We start from the raw sequence: 20,887 nt of genomic DNA on the forward strand, positions 1-20,887 counted from the left end.
GAGAGGGGACCGAGCTCATTAATGTGTGTGTGCATGTGTTAGAAATATCAAACATTCCATTTTCTTAGGGCTTTAAATTTGAACAGTTAGGAGGGTTATTCTTGTTACCTTTACTAAAACAACAAAACAGGGTATAAAAATCTGTAAACCTGCTAAATCTTAACTTCTATAATCTCTGGTTGTAAAATCGTCATAGTAAATGCTTCTATATTAATGATAATAAATAGTGTCATTTCTGTTTTCAGATGAGATCTATTTTAGAACCCTAAAAGAAAAAATTTAAGCCTCAAGTTTTAATATTGAAAGTTTCTGCAGGGAAAATATTAAATGACATGGGAAGCCTCAAAAGAAGGCGGAAGGAATACACAGAGTCATTGTACCAGAAAGAACTGGTCGACATTCAGCCATTTCAGGAGGTAGCATACGATCAAGAACCAATGGTAATGAAGGAAGGAAGTCCAGACTGCACTGAAGGAATTGGCAAAAAACAAGGCTTTAAAGTGTAAAAAGCAAAGATGGCACCTTAAGGACTAAGGTGCGCCTGACGCAAGCCATGGTGTTTTCAATCGCCTTACATACATGTGAAAGCTGGACAATGAATGAGGAAGATCAAAGAATTAATGTCTTTGAATGGTGGTGTTGGTGAAGAATACTGAACATACCATGGACTGCCCGAAGAACGAACAAATCTGTCTTGGAAGAAGTACAGCCAGAATGCTCCTTAGAAGCGAGGATGGTGAGACTTCATCTCAGATACTTTGGACATGTTATCAGGAGGGACCAGTCCCTGGAGAAGGACATTATGCCTGGCAGAGTAGAGGGTCAGTGAAAAAGAGGAAGACCCTCAATGAGATGGACTGACACAGTGGCTGCACCAACGGGCTCAAGCATAACAATATTGTGAGGATGGCGCAGGACCGGGCAGTGTTTCGTTCTGTTGTAATAGGGTTGCTGTGAATCAGAACCAACACGAGGGCACCTAACAACAAACAATATCAAGTCCTTTCTGGTTATAATGCCACTTTGCTCAGTGAGAGAAGTGGGAAGAACTCTTAAAAATCTATTTCTTCTGTATGTGTCAAAAGCATCCTAAATCTCCGACTTCTTCAGTTACTTGGGAGGGGGTGTATTCCATTCCCTCTCTCTCTAGAAAATGTGCCCATGCCCAGAACAGGTCATTAGCAAATACCACCTGTAATGCACATTCCTGGAACCAGCCTTCTCTGAGGTTAGTGCAGACCAAAAATAGACATGCATAAGCAGCCCTGGCCGGGGTTGGTGGAACACTGTCTGCCCAAAAGAGCAGCATTTAGTTAACAGCAAAAATATTTTCTTTGTTTTTAACATACAATATAGCTGCTTCAAGAAGCCCTAACTAACCTGTCAACATCAGCCATTTCTACCACTGACAGCCAACAGTTCCTGAATACACTGAGCTGACTGACTAGGGCAGGGCATCTTGAATGCAGGGTGAGGCACTTCCTAAGCCAATGTCTTTTCTGAACGGCAGGTTAAGTAAAGATGGTGCTAACATGAGTATTCTCCCCTCCCCTTATTTCTTTAACCCTCACAGCATCCCTGTGAGGCAGCCATTGCCTGTAATGTCCAGATGAGGAAACTGAGGCTTGGAGAGGTTTAAGGCCATATACTTCCCAAATAGTAGAACGAGCCCTTGAATCCAGATCAGTCTGATGCCAAGGGCTCTCACCACTTTACCTCCAAGCTTCCAGAGTTTTGGAAGGTGACACAGACACTCAGATTTGCATGACACCCTTTGTCAACATATCCAGGACAGTTTACTAATTCCTTGCTTACGCCTCCATCATGGAGATTATCCCCAGGTCTTGATAATCCTGACTGGCTCATACACTCATACTTTTAATGATTTTGGGCATTTCTAGTCTTCTCTCCAGAACACACCACTCAGGCATCCATAGGACAGACACAAACTGACTTTTTATGGGGGGTAGGGGAGCTTCTCCCAAGTCCCCAAAACCTTAGCCTGAAATCCAAAGACTTGCTTGAAAACAAAAGTTTTTTTTTTTTTTTTTTTTAAGTTTGACAAAGTGTGAGACCTGATCTGAACAAATGAGACTGTTGACAATCTTTACTAACCACACTCACTGCAGATACGCAGATGTTTCATAGTACACATCATATTGTGTTTATTCAGGGGGCTGCCCCAGATCCTGCTGGGGGTGTTTATGCACTATATGGTATAGGGACCACTTTTCTTTTTCTAAAATCCAAAAAACTACTTATTTCTTACACACATCTGGCCACAGCGGTTTCAGATCAGGAACTCAGCGCCTATTATGGTGATGAGGCCCTCGTAATGGTGAGGACCAAGGGGAGCTAGGGAACCAGATGGAAGAAATCAGACAGAAAGAGCAGAGAGGCACCCTAATGACCACCCACACCCAGTGGCTACACTTACCCATTTTCCCAACAAATTTCAAAAATTAATTCTTGCTTTAAAAGATGTGGAGATTCAGACATTAAAGAGTCACAGCCGAAGTGGGAGTCAGGGAACTGACCAGCACCCTTGGTTCTAACATTTAAGGGCTGCAAAGAGAGAACTTTTGAATTGAATCTATATTACCAAGAGTTATTTTTTAAAAGATACTATGATTTTCTCAACGAACACTGAAAATAAGAAAATATATTTTCTATTTAAAAAAAAATAATTTATACATTTGAAAAAACAGTTAAAAAATAAAGGGAAAAAAAAAGCTAAAGCACTGACAATCCAATTACCAGGGTAATTGATCACAGTGTGTATTTACAAATGAGTGCGAGTCCTCTGTGTTTAAGGTGTACATCTTGCTCAGGCGCCTTTCTGGGGCACCAGTATTCACCTGTTTGTTGAGGGTGCTGTGTATGGGCCAACATTCAATTTACAAGACAGAAGTAAAATCCCAGGACAGCACTTAACTGTGTTTTAGGCAGACATGGAAGTGCTCAGAAAAAAGCAGTTTACGTTAAGATAATTCTCTTCTGCAGGCAACCAGAGTGCTTTTTCATGAGCTTGCAAAAGCACGGCTGATTAAGGTGGCTAACTAATGCAGATCTCCTGGCACCTGGACTGTGAAGGGAACAGTGTTTTTGACACCCAGGGTTAGACAGTGCTTTGGGAGGGGTCAGTTAAGGGGAACTGGGGGCTGACCCAGCAATAAGCACCCTTGATTTCCCAAGTTTGCTTTTTCCTTCTCTGTGGGCCTTTCTGGCCCCAAAGCAAACAGCCATGAACAAGCCCTGAGATATTATCTTGCAGACTCCAGAACTGACACCACCTCCCAGAGGTACACATTTGAGAGAAAACATGAGTGCGGGCAGTGCTCGTATCTAAGCTACATTTCAGAATGTTCATGAGCTATAAAATCATTTGCCCCAAATCACTTTACAGCTTATCTCACCTTATTCTAATTCCTTTGCAACTTGTATTTACCTCATAATTATCTAAGCTATTTTACAGGTGTGAACATGCAGCTTATGACCACACTGAAACAGTATAATGACCTGTGTGTATCTGTATCTTACCTTCCTAATCATCCATACTGATAATTGAGTCCATGTATATATAGACGTCATGTTCATTAACTGTCTGTCCTACATGTGTATACCCTGTTTTGACTAACAGATGTAAATTCCTAGCCACAAGGGCTATATGCCTTTTGCTTCCCTGTACCTCCAATCCCTAGCACAATGCCTTGTATCAAAAATAGATGCTCAAAAAATCATCAATGAAAAGATGCCCAACCCTTGTGCTGTGGAAAACTGTGACTACTCCACTTGGGAACCATCTGAACTTGGGTGAGTCATTATTCAAATGAGCCTCAACTTCTTTGTCTTTAAAGTGGGATTAATCATGCTTGCCCTGTATCTCATCTAAACCTGAACCTAACCTGTTGCCATCAAGTCGATTCCAACTCCGAATCATAGCGACCCTACAGGACAGAGCAGAACTGCCCCACAGGGTTTCCAAGGAGTCCCTGGTGGATTCGAACTGCCAGCCTTTTGGTTAGCAGCCGTAAGCTCTGAAGCACTGTACCACCAGGGTTTCCATATCTCATCTAGTGAATGCTTTTGTGAACCATAAAGTGCTTTAAGGATATAACCGATTAGTATTATAGATCAACCACTGATTTTATTTTATTATTTTTTAAGTCAGGAAAATGTTTAGTTTGGAAAGCTGTGTATCTGTGGAAAAGTAACTGAAACATGATTTCCTTGTCACCATCCTCACTCCACCTACACTTTGAGCAGTAAGAGGAGAATAAAAATAAGCAGCCATATCAGATGCTGAGGCAGCTGAATTAGCCCTTAAGAGTGGGCCACGAAAATCAGGCAGCAGCAGGGAGGTTTTATAAGTCAATCAAGAGAGAGGATAAGAGGACAATGAGCAGAACAAATTTAGATATAAACAAGCAAACAAACAAACCCAGGCCTGGAAAGGCTCAATTAGTGACCCTGAATAGAATGCAAGCCAGAGAATGGGGCAATATCTTGTCATTTTCCAGCTACAAGAGTGCATTTATGTGAAAAGGGAAATATAAATCAAGACCATTTTCTTAACAGGAAGATTTTAGGGAATGTTTTTCAGACATCATCCAGACATTCAACTCTTTGGAGCAGAGCCTGTTAGAAATACCAAAGCACTGCCTCAGGAATTTACAAGTAGGTCACAAAATCAGTCAGGCTGAAATGTTTCACTTTTCCTTTTGTATTTTCCACCATTAAGCAGGATAGAATTTCTCTCTCTGAGGTTCCCCTTCTATTTAATTCTCTTCTTTTGGGGTAGGGGGCTTATGTTAGTTTTTAGACCCCACCATAGTTATCTTTTTCTTTCTCAGATTTTGTCTTTACTAAGCCTATTTAAGTTTATTTTGCTTTCTAAAAATAAAGGCCTGGGGGAGCGTTCACCTCAGCTCCGTTAGATGGCGCTCTTAAATGTCAAGCAAAATTCACTAGTTCTGTAGTCTGTATTGTCATTTCCACCCTGAGAGAAAAATGAAAAACTTTACTTTTTAAAGTGACTTGTTGTGTATTCGTAACTCCTGAAATTTTCAAAATCCTTATAATTTGAACAGTTTATTGTAAAAGCCATAATGGAATGTTAAGAGTCTACTGTAAGGCCAAATAGCAGGAGACAAAGGAATATGAAGCAAAATAAAACAACATAAAAACTTAAATTTTGCATTAATAGATAAAATCTATGACTTGACATTAGTTATAAAAACAAACAAACAAAAACAAAACAAAACAAAACTGTTGCCTTCGAGTCAGTTCTGACTCATAGTGACCCTATAGGACAGAGCAGAACTGCCTCATAGGGTTTCTAAGGAGCGGCTGGTGGATTCAAACTGTCCACCTTTTGGCTAGCAGCTGAACTCTTAACTACTACACCACCAGGGCTCCACATTAGTTATAGTCAGTCTAAATAAGAAAATAGAAAAAATGGTTTAATTTCCTTGGGTGACTTTTTCTGGTTTAATACTTGAATTTTTTCCCTCTGAGTGAGCCAAAATACATATACAAGTATTTTCCAGGAGAGACTATGCGATGCTATTGTAACCAGAAATCCAGCCAACTCTTTCCATGGCTTCTCCATTAAGACATGAGTGAGTATCCGTTCAGTCCCACTGGACTCATCTCTGGAGCCCAAGCAAATGGACTACAGTAACCTTTCTCTAGACACGGTGGAAATATGTTAACCCAAGCAAGAAAACACGAATATTACACCTACATGGGTCACACTTTAAAACAGTGGTTCTCAACTCTGGCTGTAGGTTAGAGTTACCTATCCCTACTTGGAAGCCAAGGAGCCCTGGTGGCGCAATGGTCAAGAGCTCGGCTGCCAACTGAAAGGCTGGCAGTTCGAACCCACCATTGGCTCAGTGGGTGAAAGATACGGCAGTTTGTTTCCGCAAAGATTACAGCCTTGGAAACCCTATAGGGCAGTTCTACCCTGTCCTGTGGGGTCACTCTGAGTAGGAGTAGGCTTGAAGGCAATAGGTAATGGGAGACAGAAGCTACTGAATGACAACTCCCAATGCCCAAGCCCTACCCACAAACTCAGTCTCTGGGGGTAGAGGCCGGGGAGACGGTGTTTAAAAATTTCTCCAGGTGATTTCAATGTTCAGCCTGATTGAGAACCACTGCTTACGAGGTTAAGCCCTCGTGGCACAGTGGTTAAAGTGCTCAGCTGCAAATCAAAAGGTCGGCAGCTTGAACCCACCAGCCATTCCATGAGAGAAAGATATGGCATTCTGCTTCTGTAAAGACTACAGCCTTGGAAACTCTATGGGACAGTTCTATTCTGTCCTATAGGGTTGCTATGAGTTGAAATCAACCAGATGGCAGTGGGTCAGGTTGGTCAGTTTCAGAGGTTCACTTTCTTAGCTATAAGCACTGATAACCAAGGTAACCTGCTTGCTAATGATGGATGCAAAAGCTAACCTAGTCCGTTCCTATAGGATGGCCTTCTCCCCTCCCGTAAAAAGATCAATCAATTAAATTAATTTAATAGAAAGATATCCATTTAACTCCTTTTTTGTTTTTTTGCCAGTGATTCTGTTTGTATCTTCTAATCACACGTACTTAACAGTTGTTTTAATTACAAAAGCAATGAAGGCTCATTTTAGAAAATTTAAAAAATATGTAAAGAAAAGAAAGAAAATAAATGCCACCCATTTTCCTATCATTAATTAAGGTAATCATGGTTAACTTCTGGGGCATAAAAAATAAAATTTGGATCATATTGCACATACAGTTTTGTTACCCAGTTCTATGATACATAATGTGAGAACCTTTCCATGTCATTACATAGTGACCTATATATTGTTGTGAATGGCTGCAAAGGGATCCATTGTTTGAAAGGGCCATTACATATTTATCTATTGGTAATGAATTTTTGCTTTAGGTTTATTCACAGACACAATTAGGACATGATTCCCTGAATGACAAACTAAGATTAATCTGGTAAATAATGAAAGGACAAAGAGTGGTGTGATGGTAAAGGGGAGAGGGGAGCCCTGATACGCAGCATTTGCAAACTGCAGTGGTATAAATACTCCCACCATGACCAATTTCAAGATAACAACAGTTTCTTGAAACCAGAATATTGAACAACTGGCTCTCTGGAGCTGGTTCCAGCTCACCCTTAAAGAAAACCCTGGCGAAACTGAGTTCTATTAAGTCCTTCATGTCAGGTATGTTCTTTGGATGGTGGAGTGGGGTAAAAGGGGGAGGTCTCTGTAAATGAAGGTGAACTACAGTTTCAGAACCTTAACAACTTTTTGTATTTTGACTTTGGAGTTGTCAAGTTATTTGGGCAGCTAGATGTTGAAGGTCTATTAAGAGTTTTTAAAAGGTATTAACGTAATAATAAGAACTAATGTAGAAAGTGTGAGTACACTGGAAAGACACATTCTCTGAGTAGACAGACTTGGGGCTTTGTGCAAGTGATTTAACCTAATGAAGTCTCTATTTCTTTATCTGTATATGGGAGCAATAGTATCTGTCTCAGTGGGCCTGGTATTAGGATTAAATATCATACATAAAGTACATAGTAAGCACTCAACAAATGGTACTTCCCTTTCCCTTATTAATTATTATTATTACAAATAACAATACCTTAGATTATTATTTTCTTTTAAAGAAGGGTATGAATTGTTTCAATGTTTTATTTTCAGAGAGTTTAATCAAGTTTATCTTTAAATTACGTATCTCTTAAGATTTAAACCAGCGGTCAGCCTACCGTGGCCCACAGACCAAATCCAGCCTGCCGTTTTTTTTTTTTTTTGTATATATTATATATGTAAATTTCATATTGTCGTTGTTGAGAATATACACAGCAGAACAAACATCAGTTCAACAGTTTTTATGCATACTATTTAGTGACACTGATTACATTCTTCGAGTTGTGCAACCATTCTCACCCTCCTTTTCTGAGTTGTTCCTCCCCATTAACATAAACTCACTGCCCCCTACGGTTCCTATCTAATCTCTCGAGTTGCTGTTGTCACTTTGATCCCATATAAATAGTTCTTAAAAGAGCATAACGCTCAAGCAGCCTGACACCTGTTTTTGTAAATAAAGTTTTAATGGAACACGCCATGCCCATTCTTTTAGGTATGCCTATAGCTATTTTCACACTACTGTAGCACATTGAACAGGGCTGAAACAGAGACTCCATGGCCTGCAAAGCCTTAAGTAGTTACTATCTGGTCCTTCACAGAAAAAGTTTGCCCATCTATGATTTAAATTGTTCTAGGTGTTCCTTAAGTGAATACTTCCTTTTTTATATATTAAAAAGTAAACAAAGGATAGAAAATGAAAAAGAACAGAAGACTTTCCTAGGACTTAGAAATTGCAAAGCAGATCTTGATTCTAAGAATACGTCACAAATACTTGAAACTCTAAAATGAAGATGACCTCTAAGTCAGTTTAGTCAAGACAGTCTATTTTGAAGACTATTTTATAAATGAATTTTGCTACTAGATGGCTATTATTCTGAACCAGGAACACAGCTTGAATATGGAGCTTGGAAGAGTGAATTTAGGAGGTGGAAACATAAAATATTATTTATAATCTGGCAATGAAAGTGACTGAAGCCACATTCGTCAGGCAAGAGAAGCTGATTTCTTGAACTACAGGTAAAATAACATTCCCGACATTGAAAAACGTATACAATCAAAACTCTACAGGGTAAGGGGTTCAATAAACCATTTTCCCTGCTAATTTTTTATGTTTATATGGAATGTTCTTCAAGCAGCAAATAACTTACCAACGATCTTGACAGACTGAAAATGATACATCTTTACCACAACATAAATTCTCTCAGTGGGAAACTGCTAAAATAGGCTAGGTGTCAGAAAGATTTCTTTATGTCTGAAGGAAAGGAAATGATTCCATTTCTTCCAAACATTCTTACATGAAAATAAACTCTCACTTTTAAACTGTCTTTATTTTCATGGGATTCTAAGGCACCAGTACACTAATTGGGGCAGTCACGGTTATCTGGTGTTGGACGTGAGCCAATCCACATCACCTCAGGTAGAAAACTCACCCAGGTGGACACTGCCCCAAAATTAATGACAATATCCATAGAAATGTCCAGAAAAGGCGATCGCGGAATTACACTACAATCTCACTACAGAATCCTTTTTCATTCCTTAGATTTACACCATAAACATTATACAAAGATCTTTGCAGAATAAAATACAAGGGAATCATGGTGGACCATCTAAAGAAAAGGATGAATGCCCAACACAAATGAACCAATTTATTCTCTACAGAAGAATGACCCTAGATTCTGTCCCAAAGTTCCTAGTTGAAATCCCAGATCACAGAGCTGAACATTTCTTGAATGCTGGGTGCATACAGGAGCCCTGGAGGTGCAGTGGTTAAGAGCTCAGCTGCTAACCAAAAAGTCAGCAGTCTGAATCCACCAGCCACTCCTCGGAAACCCTATGGGGCAGAGTTCTACTCTGTTCTATAGGGTCACTATGAGTCAGAAATGACTCAAGGGCAACGGGTTAGGTTTTTTGGTAGCTCAGCGCTTTGCACAGTGCCTGGTACATAGTAAGCATACTAATTTTTTTTAAAAAAAATCATTTTATCATGTAAATTTTCAAAAAATGCAAACCCAGAACGGTATAATGAACCGATGTGGACACCCAACACACAGCCTCAACACTAATTGACGTATGCCAATCTTATTTCACCTACCCCACCCACACACACCTGACTGAAGACACTATTCCTTCATCCATACATAACAAGTGGTAGGGGCTTTCAAAATTATCTGTAAAGTCATTATCACATACATGTTAACAATAATCTGTAAATCTTTCCTGCATTAATAATAGATGAATGAGTCACCATACTCTACAGAGGCCAGCAAAGGGTCACAGAAGTGGTGGGTCTGAATCATCATCTGTCCCTGCTCCTTCTGCCCCCAGTACAGCAGGTACACGCAAATGTATGCATGCATGTGTGCGCGCACTCACATACACACTTGCTTCTCATCATGAGGGACCAAGTCACTCACCTGTTGGAGTGCTGCTGCGGAATGATGATGAGGGGGTGATGGGTGGGGTCACGGGGGGAGTAAGGCTTCCACTGCTGTGGCGTGGTGGAGTGGACACATTCCCTCGAGACACCGAACTGGACAGGGTCAGTGAAAGCTTCGGCTGAATCTTCTTTTTCAGGGATTCCTGTTCTCGGCGGGCAGCATCTGTCATGAATCTGAAGCAACAATACAAGGTAAGTTACCTGGGCCATTTATAGAGCATGAGGACTTAGGGCCAGTGAACCTGAGAGTTTGATAAATACCAGACTCTGAGGAAGGGGCTTGTTCACAGGTCAGTCTCAGTATTAAAAACCAACAGCTTCCCTTTTCCTACAAAATGAGTTTATCTTCTAGCTTGTAGTTTTAAGTTTCCTCAAAGGCAGGTCTATTTCTTCCCTACGCACATTTTCCTTGCTAGAAAATTCATACACAAAGAACTTACCTGTACCCACATCGATGCCTTAATTACAAGATTTCCTCTCTCAGAAGGTCCTCTCTCTTTCAGCCCATAAGAAGCCCACCCATCCTCAAAGTTCCCGACCAGTCCTAAACAGACAGCACTTCTATCCTCTGCAGGTTGGTAGTATTTACTGTTCGTACCACTAGCTGTGACTTAACATATATGGCCTCATGAAAACTCTATGTTTTTATTACTCTGTGCTCTCATATTGTAATTTGAGTTTTTAAACTTTTCTTGGCTGACTGAAGATCTTGCCTCCCCTAACCATCATTTTGAAGGAAAAGACTCCAGGCCCTACAATCCTTCCTTGCACACTGCCAAGCCCACCGCGGTAAACATCTGCCAAATGACTGAGCAAATCTGCCCACGAAGAATCAAGAAGAGGAGAAGAGAGCAGTAGAAGGTTCAGAGTTACTCTTTCAACACTTCTCTTTTGTTAGTAACATTCAAACTTTGTCCTCTTCTCATTGTGTTATCTAGCATTTCATAAATTCATATAAGATGAGGTTCAAAACAATCTATAACACGTTATCTCTTACCTAAAGAGGACAAATCCTTTTGTATTACTGGCAGACAGACTGTCAGTTGCCATTTTTGAAAATTTCAATGGAAAGCGTAGCGAATAAAAAGTCAATGGAAGTGTTTGGGTAATAAAACCACCACCTGTGCCCACCGCCCAGGCTCAGAAAGAGAACATAAGCATGCCCACCATTCCTCCCCAGTCCCTTCTGTGCCCTCATCAATTGTGTTTTGATGGTTTCCATACAATTCATCATAAACCAACTCCACTGCACTTACACATGGTATTTTATCTAATCCATTCAGTCTGCCTACAAAATTTTTCAATGTTTTTCTTCACTACACTAGGAAGTTTAGGAAATCCACAGATAGTTCCAATGCAGTCAAAGCTTAGAGTTACCAAACACTCAATGAAACAACAGTAATATTGTTACAATGTCTTAAAATTTCTACATTTATACTTGGAACATGGATGGCACATTTCTTGAATGGCTTCTGCAATACAATCTGGATATAGAAACTGTATTTTTTATGTAATAAAGCTACGTGCTTTTCCTTGAGTTCTTAGGTTTTGTGCTACAAGATGGTGATGATTTAAAAAGAAGGAACTACAATGCAAAACAGAATTGCTTGCGCCTGGCAGATAGGTACTCATTTATTTACAGATACAAAGTTGGTTTTACTCCTCCTAAAACTTCTTTGTTCCCTCCTCATAAACCTCTACTCAAAATGTGGACTCTCAGAGAAAAGCAAGGAACCAATGCTTTCTTTTGTTATTCAGAGTAGAACTACTAACTGGAAGAGTGCTGAGCTTGTCAAATTGGGGTATGCAGTATGCCAGGGAGCGGGCAAAACCACAAGATAAATATACTGCTTCTTCCAGGAAGACCAATTATTCTTGATGGTAAACAAACAAACAAACAAACAAAAACCAAAAACCAAACCCATTGCCATCGAGTCGATTCCCAACTCATAGCAACCCTATAGGACAGAGTAGAACTGCCCCATAACGTTTCCATTACCCTTTTCGTTAACAGCCAAGCTCTTAAACCACTGCACCACCAGGGCTCCATGCTCGATGGTAGGTAATTCAAATTAGTTTTTAAAATACAAAAATAGATACAGATACCCTATGGAGTAAAATGTAATATTTACACCTTGCGTTTTAATTAAGAACATGGTCAGACAAGCCTGGGTGAGCTGAGGCAAGTTGATAAACCAATAACTGTAGGTTAAAAAAAAAAAAAAATTAACAGAAATCTTTTCCCCTTCTGCATGAGAATTTGACCTTTGGTTAACTCTGGTAACCTACTAAGACGTATGTCAGCTATGTTAGGAGGCAACACTACTTGGGGTAGATCACACCTGGACTGGGGAGAGCTAGGAACAATCTATATGCTCCCGACAGGAAGCCAGAGCTTTGCGCTTTCCTAGCTTGGTGATTTTATACTAGGCTTGTCCCTTGTGGGGACCCTGAGAACTATTCCCGTGAAGTGTCACAGGGGCTACTGACACCTGTGGGGTTCAAGGCTTCTTATGCCAGAACAGCTCCCGCCCCTGCCGGAGGTATATCTCGCCTCTCTGTGTCTGAGCTGGCCGCTGTGTGTGCTGCTGCAAGGATTCTGGCAAGCGGTGGCTCTATCCTAGAACCTTCTGAACAGACCAGTGCCAGAGGTGGCTGGTGTGTCTTGTGAGTCTGAATGTTTATGACCTAAGAAGACATGCTGGTGACACGTGCCTACGTCACAGAACTGCTGTGAGGATTCAAGGAGGCCACATATATACTATGTGGCTAGAAATGCAGAGGCTGTTATTTGTTATGTAAAGTATTCTCATAGGGTTACCTCTCCATATTCTGTCTGCCTTACTCAACTTCAGGATTCTTGAGCAGATGCTGCAAGTTTATGGCTCTGGTACGTGCCTCATGCATAGGGAAGCTCCGTTTGTGGAATGTCTGGCTGGGAATCAGACCAGAGGCTGCACGTACAAAGTCAGACAGAAACTTGCACAAAATTGCGGCTGTTCCATGTCTTCTCTTATTTGGATTAAAAAGTATCAATAGCTCATGATTCTTATTGTAAAACAAATGCTCTCCGACACCTCAGATCTAAAACAACAGCAAAAAACAACAGGCACGCCACCCTTCTCCACCTTTACCTCGCCATGGGTTTGGTCAGCTACAGATCTAGTTTTGGCTTATAGTTTCTGAGCAACTGTTAGAAGGGAGAATGAGGCACCCACAGTAAAAGCATTAAACATAAAACACATTCAGAAAGCACTGTGCCCACCCTTCCCTCCCTCTCCCTTTTCTGTCTTGGAATGGTGATTGTGAACTTGGAGATTTGAGAAACAAACAAACAAACCCCTTGCTGTCGAGTTGATTTCGACCCTATAGGACAGAGGAGAACTGCCTCATAGGGTTTCCAAGGAGCGGCTGGTGGATTCCAGCTGCCTACCTTTTCGTTAGCAGCCCAGTTCTTAACCACTGTGCCACCAGGGCTCTACAGAGTTGGCAGAGATTGCTTTAAAATCGACTGCTAACCGAAAGGCTGGCAGTTTGAAACCACCAGTGGCTCCGTGGGAGAAAGATGTGACGATAATCTGCTTCTGTAGAGATTTACAGTCTTACTGGGAGGCAGGCAGCCCTAGCCTTGATTCTGGATCCACTTCCTACCAGACAAGCCATCTTAGTCAATCTGTGCCTGAACTTGGAGATACAACCCATAAATCACAGCAACCTAGCTGTACTACTACACAACATATTCTGCATGACAACACACACAGGCACACAGGGCATACAAATACCTTGAGAATGCTGGTCACAACTGGCCAGTTTCCCCCTCTCCCGCACTGTTATTCCCCTTCCACTCATTCATTATAACTTTACCTATTTTTTGAGACTTACTAAACCTTAAAGTTCTTAAGAAGTGTTCCATCAATACAGCTGTCTGTTAAAAGGTGGGCAGATTTCCAATGGCAAAGAATCATCTGGGGAGACAATTTTACTGTTTCCCTACACACAGAGAAAACTGGACTATTTCTTAAAGAAAAAACAGTCACCTGGAGTTCTTTCCCTGTTGACTAACAGCCTGGAAATCTGCGGTCAGGCAAAGTAGTGTTTTCATTCTGAAACCGAAACCGTCATAAGATTAATTTTAACCTTCCTACAAATCAGAAATGCCTAAGTTACTTTAACACAGTCATTTGTAGTTGTATTTGTTATTGCTAGGGGAAGTACATATTCCTAAAGTAAATTTTCAAGACTCCCTTATAAATCTTTTAAATCCTTAGACCACAACGTTCATTCAGTCTGACATGTTAAACGTGGAAATATGAATATAACACCACAGGGGGAAAATGTCAACTGCTGGTCCAGAGAGACCAGTTTAAACCACAAACTCAGGAAATTTACAGTATTTGCTGGAACCTGGGCAGAGATTCCACTGCCACCTGACCCCATGGCCAAAATATGAGTGTATGTGTCCTTGCTGGGGAAATGACCTGGTGTCCACAGGCGCTGGAGAAGCAGAAATGGAGGTGACCACTCCAAACACTTTAGTCTCTCTTGGAAGAATCTTGAACAGAGTCCAAACTCTTGACACGTGTGGTGTGGGCTGGTTGTTATTATATGACTCTGGAGAGGACGTGTGGTCCAGGGACCTGAGCTGTGCTTTAGCAAGTCACAACGCTCTCCTTTCTGGCCCTGATTTTTCTATTTGTTAAAATTGAGGATCTTTGGTTTATGGATATATGGAATATATCACCCCAATGGTCCTTCCTAGTTCTAACAGTCAATAATTTCAGCAATACCACAGTGCAGTGTTTTTCAAAGTTTCTTACCTCCATCCATTATAAGAAATATATCTCATATTGAGACTGAGGCACACATCTATGTATAAATAGGTCCATAATCTGCAATTTTGAAATGTCCAAAGCCTTGAAAACTGGAAAGTTTTTAAAAAATAAGTTTGGCACTAAAACTCATTGGAAGACAAGCACTGATTGGTACTGTTGAAAGGCTATTTACACACTTGATCACATTTAGTGTAAATATTCATATGCTTCACTGCATAAATATTAATGTGTTTGACTGCAAGGCAATGCCCCAGGCCCTGCTGGGATTGTTATGTAATATGCAGTATGTGTACTGTATTACCTTTCTAAAATCTGAAAAATTACAAATTATGAAACATTTCTGGACTCAAGGATAAGGAATTGTGGACCAGAGGATATTTATGTAAATATCTGATAAAAGTGTCATGAAACAATCCTTATTAGGTGGGATATACTCTGATGTTTTTCTGTCCTGTTTCATTCTAACACACTATGCTGGATCATGACCACCACACTGATTTCTTGAATCACTAACAGGTCAGTAATGAAAACATTACTGCAATAGTTAAGACAGTGGGCTTTAGAGAGAGACTGTCTAGTTCTACTCTGTGCTCTCTAGCTGTGTGACCTCAGGCTAAGTTACTGAATCTCTCTATGCCTGAGTTTTCTCATCTGTCAATGGTGACAGTAGCTGCGCCTGCCTCATACGGTCACTGTGAGAATTAAATGAATTAACACATATAAAGCACTTAGAACAAGGCTTGGCACTTTATGCTTGGTAAATGTCAGGTTCCTGGCTCATGCTATCCATAATAGATGTGAACGACACTTACTCTGGAAACCTTAGCTCACAAATCTTCCATCTCTGACACCTATGCCAGCAGTATGGTTACTTCCTGGCCACTGCCATCATGAATCACCACCCTAGAAAGAGGATCTCTGTGTATGAACACCCAACTGTACTGATTCTGCAGGCATTTATTAAGGTACTGCTGAAATCATAGGAATCCCTGGGTGGTGCAAACAGCTAAGCACTTGGCTGCTAAGAGAAAGGCTGGAGATTCAAGTACACCAGGAGGTATGTCAGAAGAAAGGTCTGGCAATCGACTTATGAAAAATTAGCCATTGAAGACTCTATAACTCATACTGACTGTCTCCATGAACCACTGTCTCCTCCACCTTGAGACCAGAAGAACTAGATGGTACCCGGCTACCTCTACCGAATGTTCTGATCAGGGGCACAACAGACGAATCCTAATAAAAAGGGAGAAAAATGTGGAACAGAACTTCAGATTCTTAAAGGAGCCAGACTTACTGAACCTATTGCGGCTGGAGGAGACCCCAAGCAAGACTATGAGCCTGAGTTGCTCTTCAAACCTTGAACTGAAACTACCCCCTACCCGCAAAGTCATCTTTAAGCTAAGTAACAGTTTAGTCCAGAGTAAGATTGTCACACTTGAATATTGTGTTAAAAAAAAAAAAATCTGTGTAAGACAAGGATCAACAGCTATTTTACAGCATAGATGAGAAGGCTAGAGGGCAGAGAGTTGAAGTAAATGGAAGTGAAACAACTATAACAGAAATAACTGGAATGTTGACATAAGTGAAGAATGTAACCAACGTCACTGATCATTACGTCTAGAACTGTGGAACGGGAGTGGGTTTTGCTGTGTATATTTTCACCACCCCCCTAATTTTTTTTAAAATAGAAAATACTATGGAGCATAGTTCTAATCTGACACATATGGGGTCGCCATGAATTGGAATCAACTCTACAGCAACTGGTTTCATCTGCCAATAACAAACAAATTCAAGAAGGTGACTTTCTGGTAGGTAGAATGCAACAAGAAGGTTCCTCTCATTAGGGACAACATACTGAGGATGATGGGGGTGAGTCGTCTATAAACCCATACACTTTCTCCTCTCTACTTCCCTGTCTCAATTTCTTAAGAACCAAATTGTAGAGGGTCTTTCCTGCAGGACAAGCAGCAGAAGATGCTCCATGGGGCTAGCTGATGCTTCCCTCCACCTTGTTACTGAGAAGTCTTCCATCCAGTTAAAGGCTGCCCTGCACTTTGTAGATTCATTAAGTTGCACAAGTCTCTGATGCTGCCCACAACCAGACCTCTGTACAGAGCACCACGTCCAACTATGCATTTGAAGTTCAAAAGCTTTGTTCTGCTTTTTCAATGGCCCTTTGGGCATTGCCATTTTTCCGGTGAAAACAAGTTTGTGAAACCCAGAAAGCCTTTGAGGAAAGCTGCTGTGAGTTGGCAGATACCATGGGATTCCAAGTACTCCCAAATCTGGTCATTCATCTCTCCAGACAATGGGATTTCTGACATGACAAGAACAGAATCAAACCTTCCAGTGTTGAGTCCAACCTGGAGGTTATGGGCTTGTCTTTTCTCTGGCTAGTCCTATATGCACTCGAGGACAAGGATGGACAGAGAGCCAGTAAGTGAGCAAAGCCACCCGCAGGACACTCAAATACAGGCCGTGGGAAATGACAATGGGACTAATGGGTACATTTCAGCATGCGATCATATGTGGCCCACATGTCAAAGGATCTGGCTGCTCTGCTCGAAGTCGCAAGGTAATGATGGCTTTCAGAATGCACATCTGCTAACAAATTCATGGGGCAGATCTTCTCATTTTAGCAGCAACCTTAAATCCACGTGAAGCTGACGGAGTATTTGGTTAAAACAGCTGGCCAGTGAAACCTGACCTGGAAGCTGCAAGTGGTGTAATTGTTGTCAGCGACCCCTTAGGAATAGAATGGTCTTTGCTGGTGATCTGGGACTTAATAAATGTTCTTCTTTTCAGTGAATGAAAGAAAATTTGGACCTACAAATGATACTAATTTCAGAAAGTTTCTAGTAACATTCTGGATGATGATATGTTTGACTTCTCATCTCAGAGCTATTTTTGACTTCATGATCTGAAGCTCATGGGTGGATTTTGAAGCTTCATAAAAATTTCTACAGCATTACCAAAACTCTGAGCCTCTTTTAACATGCTGCTATTAAAATTTTGATACAAAAGAATAAAACTAAAAGCAGCACCAGGAAAAACCCACTCCATCTGATCAGGTCAGTTTGATACTTGGGAAAGGGTTTTGTTATTTTTATCCGACATTCACACAGGGTGTGGGCAAAATTTAAATAACGCGGCCAATGAATCAGATTTTATACTTAGGGACCAAACCAAAACTGACAGACTTGTTGCAGTAAGTGATACAATATATTTTTTTTTCCTCTTTGCTTTTCTTTACCAGTTTATATGTGACACATATGGGAGGAGGTAGTTCCTGGTCGTTGAGGAGTTCTGATCTAATTTGTACAAAATAAATGAATGTAAGGGCAAGCCAGTTTCATCAGACTATGTAGCTGGTTTTGCTTATAAATGTTCACTGTATTTTGTAAAAGACAAGATAAGAAGGCATGTTTCCCTTAATCTACTCTCTTGACCATCAAATTTTATTTTCTTTTTCTTTGTTTTTTAAAGGCAGCTGCAATTAGTTGGTGGTACCCTAGGTGATGCAAATGGTTAAGCAACTGACTACTAGCAGAAAAGTTGGCAGTTTGAAACCACCCAGAGGTGCCTTGTAAGAAAGGCCTGGCAGTCTGCTTCTAAAAGGTCATAGCCTTGAAAACGCTATGGAGCAGTTCTACTCTGGACACATGGGGTTGCCATGAGCTGGAATCGACTTGACAGCAACTAACAACAGTTAATTCACATTCTCCATGGTGTACTATACCTTCAATAATCTAAATTTTTAAAAAATGTTTAATAACTTAACATTGAGTTGCTACTTTTTATATTGCCAAGTATGTAACAATCATCTACATCACCAGTCTCTCATTAAAAATAAAAGGCATTTTAACATAAAATATAAGAAGGGCATAATCTCAGAATAAAATAATCTTTTCTTGAGAAAGACTTGTTCTTTATTGAGATTATAATAACAATAAAGATAGGAAGGAATTTATTTAAACTTTTTGTAATGCAGAGAAGCTACAAGGTAAGATTTCATTTTATCATTATTTTGTAATTACATCATGCTTACATTGTACTATACTGCTTACAATACTGTTAATAATTATTCTCTAGATATAAGTTATTAAACAATATTAAACATTTCCCCCCATCATTATCATTGCTAAAAGTTCCATTTCAAGGAATGTTGACCAAAATGGAACTCTCTTTAATTCACTTCACTCCATTTGGAATATGCTGGGCAAACATTTAAGCAGCCAGATACAAAAGCACCCAAATCTAGTTGCTTCTCCTTTCTAAGAGCTGGGAGAAAACAGAACAAGGGCTGAGTGTCCTCTTCCTGTGGGATAAACAGAGGCTGTGGGATGCTGGAGGCTCCCTCCCTGACCCTGCACACCCCAATCCCAAGCGACTCAAAGACTGCAGATCAATGGAAACGTCCTCACGAACAGTGTCCTCCAAAGACTATCAGATGTTCTGTGGACAATGCTTAGGAACCACTTTTTTTTTTTTTTTTTTTTTAACTAATAGCTTTTCCTGAATTTTAGCCCTCAAATGAAATCTACACACCAAAACCAAATAAATGCAATAAATACACAAAATCTCATTCCTGAATACCATTACTGTGTATATTCCCAATAAATATTCAGTATTTTCTTCACAACCAAGAAATAATACAGTCAATCTTCCTTAATGAAAGCTCTGGTTCAGGGCCAACAACCACTATTTCAAGCCACAGGTCAGCATAAATTATCAGTGAAGCAATTAATTTTGATTTATTGTAGTCTGAGTAAGCCATGGTCTTTTTCATCTTCAATGCCAAGAATAAAAGCCACTTTTGAAACCTACAACCACAACTCTTTGGTTTGGAGGCCAACTGGAATATGCCTCTCTTGGCAACTCTCTATCATCCTTTTCATTCCTTTTCTATTTCCATCGAATTGGGAAAACTATGGCTATTTCTTACACATGGCTTTCATTGCTAATTTGACATCTGTGTAAAAACCTATGAAGAAAACAAAGAAGCTGCATTTTTACCACACTACAAATAGCTCTTGAGTTTGCTTGTTTTGTCTCCTCTGTAAGTAAATTAAATGATTTGAGGTTTCAACATAAACTGCTAATGAGATGATATATAACCCTCCCCATAAAGTGGGAGTTTAAAAACTGAAGAAAAAATTGGAGTCAGAGCCTCTAGAGTTTTAGTTCTAGTATCATTAACGGCTAAGAACACAGCATGGTAGTTTGAAGTCTAGGTTCTGGAGCAAACTCCAAATCTGATTTATTAGGTATTCAAGCCTGGGCAAATTGTTTACCTTTTCTAGTCTTGGGGTCTTTACTTATAAAACAGAGGTAACCTTAACTATGGGTAACCTCATGGGGGTTATTGTGAAGATCTCATAGGCAAACACATGAAAAGCATTTGGCCCAATGTTTGCCACATAATGAATACTCAACACATACCAGCAAGCCACTGAGAGTCATGGTATTTCCATGGGTGTTGGCCTTATGCTACTGACGACCCTCACCTAGGAATTAAGAGAAATTGTTTATAAATGTTTAAGAGTCATCGGATCAGACAGTGCCTACATAAGACATCGTTTCTCAGGGGAGCCTATGCAGTCCACAGATGGGCTTAGAGAGGTATCTAAGCCTAGGATCAAAAGTCTCTGTTTCAAAAAAAAGAAAAGAGTACTTCTCTGATGCTGCCATGACCTTCAACTCTGGTGAATTCCTTTGACAAGAAATGGGTGACAGCCAACATTTTGATAAGAACAAGGGACTCCCAGCAACTCTAGCATCGGAGGATAGAGTGCATTGGAGGTCTCTGGTTAATGAAATACTTGGGCTGAGAAAGGGGAGAGGAAGCAAGTGAGATGGTAAAGGGCTCTCAATGTAAGAGGAGGTCTCAAATACGTAGAGTTCATTTATGCCAGGGATGGTACACACAATGGCTCTAGTGAGACTTCTAATCCACTCTGTACAAGACCAAAAACAAA

At 40.4% G+C, this 20,887-nt stretch overlaps 1 protein-coding gene across 1 annotated transcript in view; it reads right to left on the reverse strand.

Moving 5' to 3' along the window:
- JAZF1 (JAZF zinc finger 1) overlaps positions 1–20,887 on the reverse strand; it is a 160,067-nt gene that overhangs the window by 42,803 nt on the left and 96,377 nt on the right. Inside the window, exon 2 of the mRNA XM_004377488.2 lies at positions 10,055–10,251. Coding sequence (XP_004377545.2) covers positions 10,055–10,251 — 197 coding nt within the window. The remainder of the gene's footprint in view (positions 1–10,054; positions 10,252–20,887) is intronic.

This window comes from Trichechus manatus, unplaced genomic scaffold, assembly GCF_000243295.1.
Source record: "Trichechus manatus latirostris isolate Lorelei unplaced genomic scaffold, TriManLat1.0 scaffold00050, whole genome shotgun sequence".
Taxonomy (NCBI): Eukaryota; Metazoa; Chordata; class Mammalia; order Sirenia; family Trichechidae; genus Trichechus; species Trichechus manatus.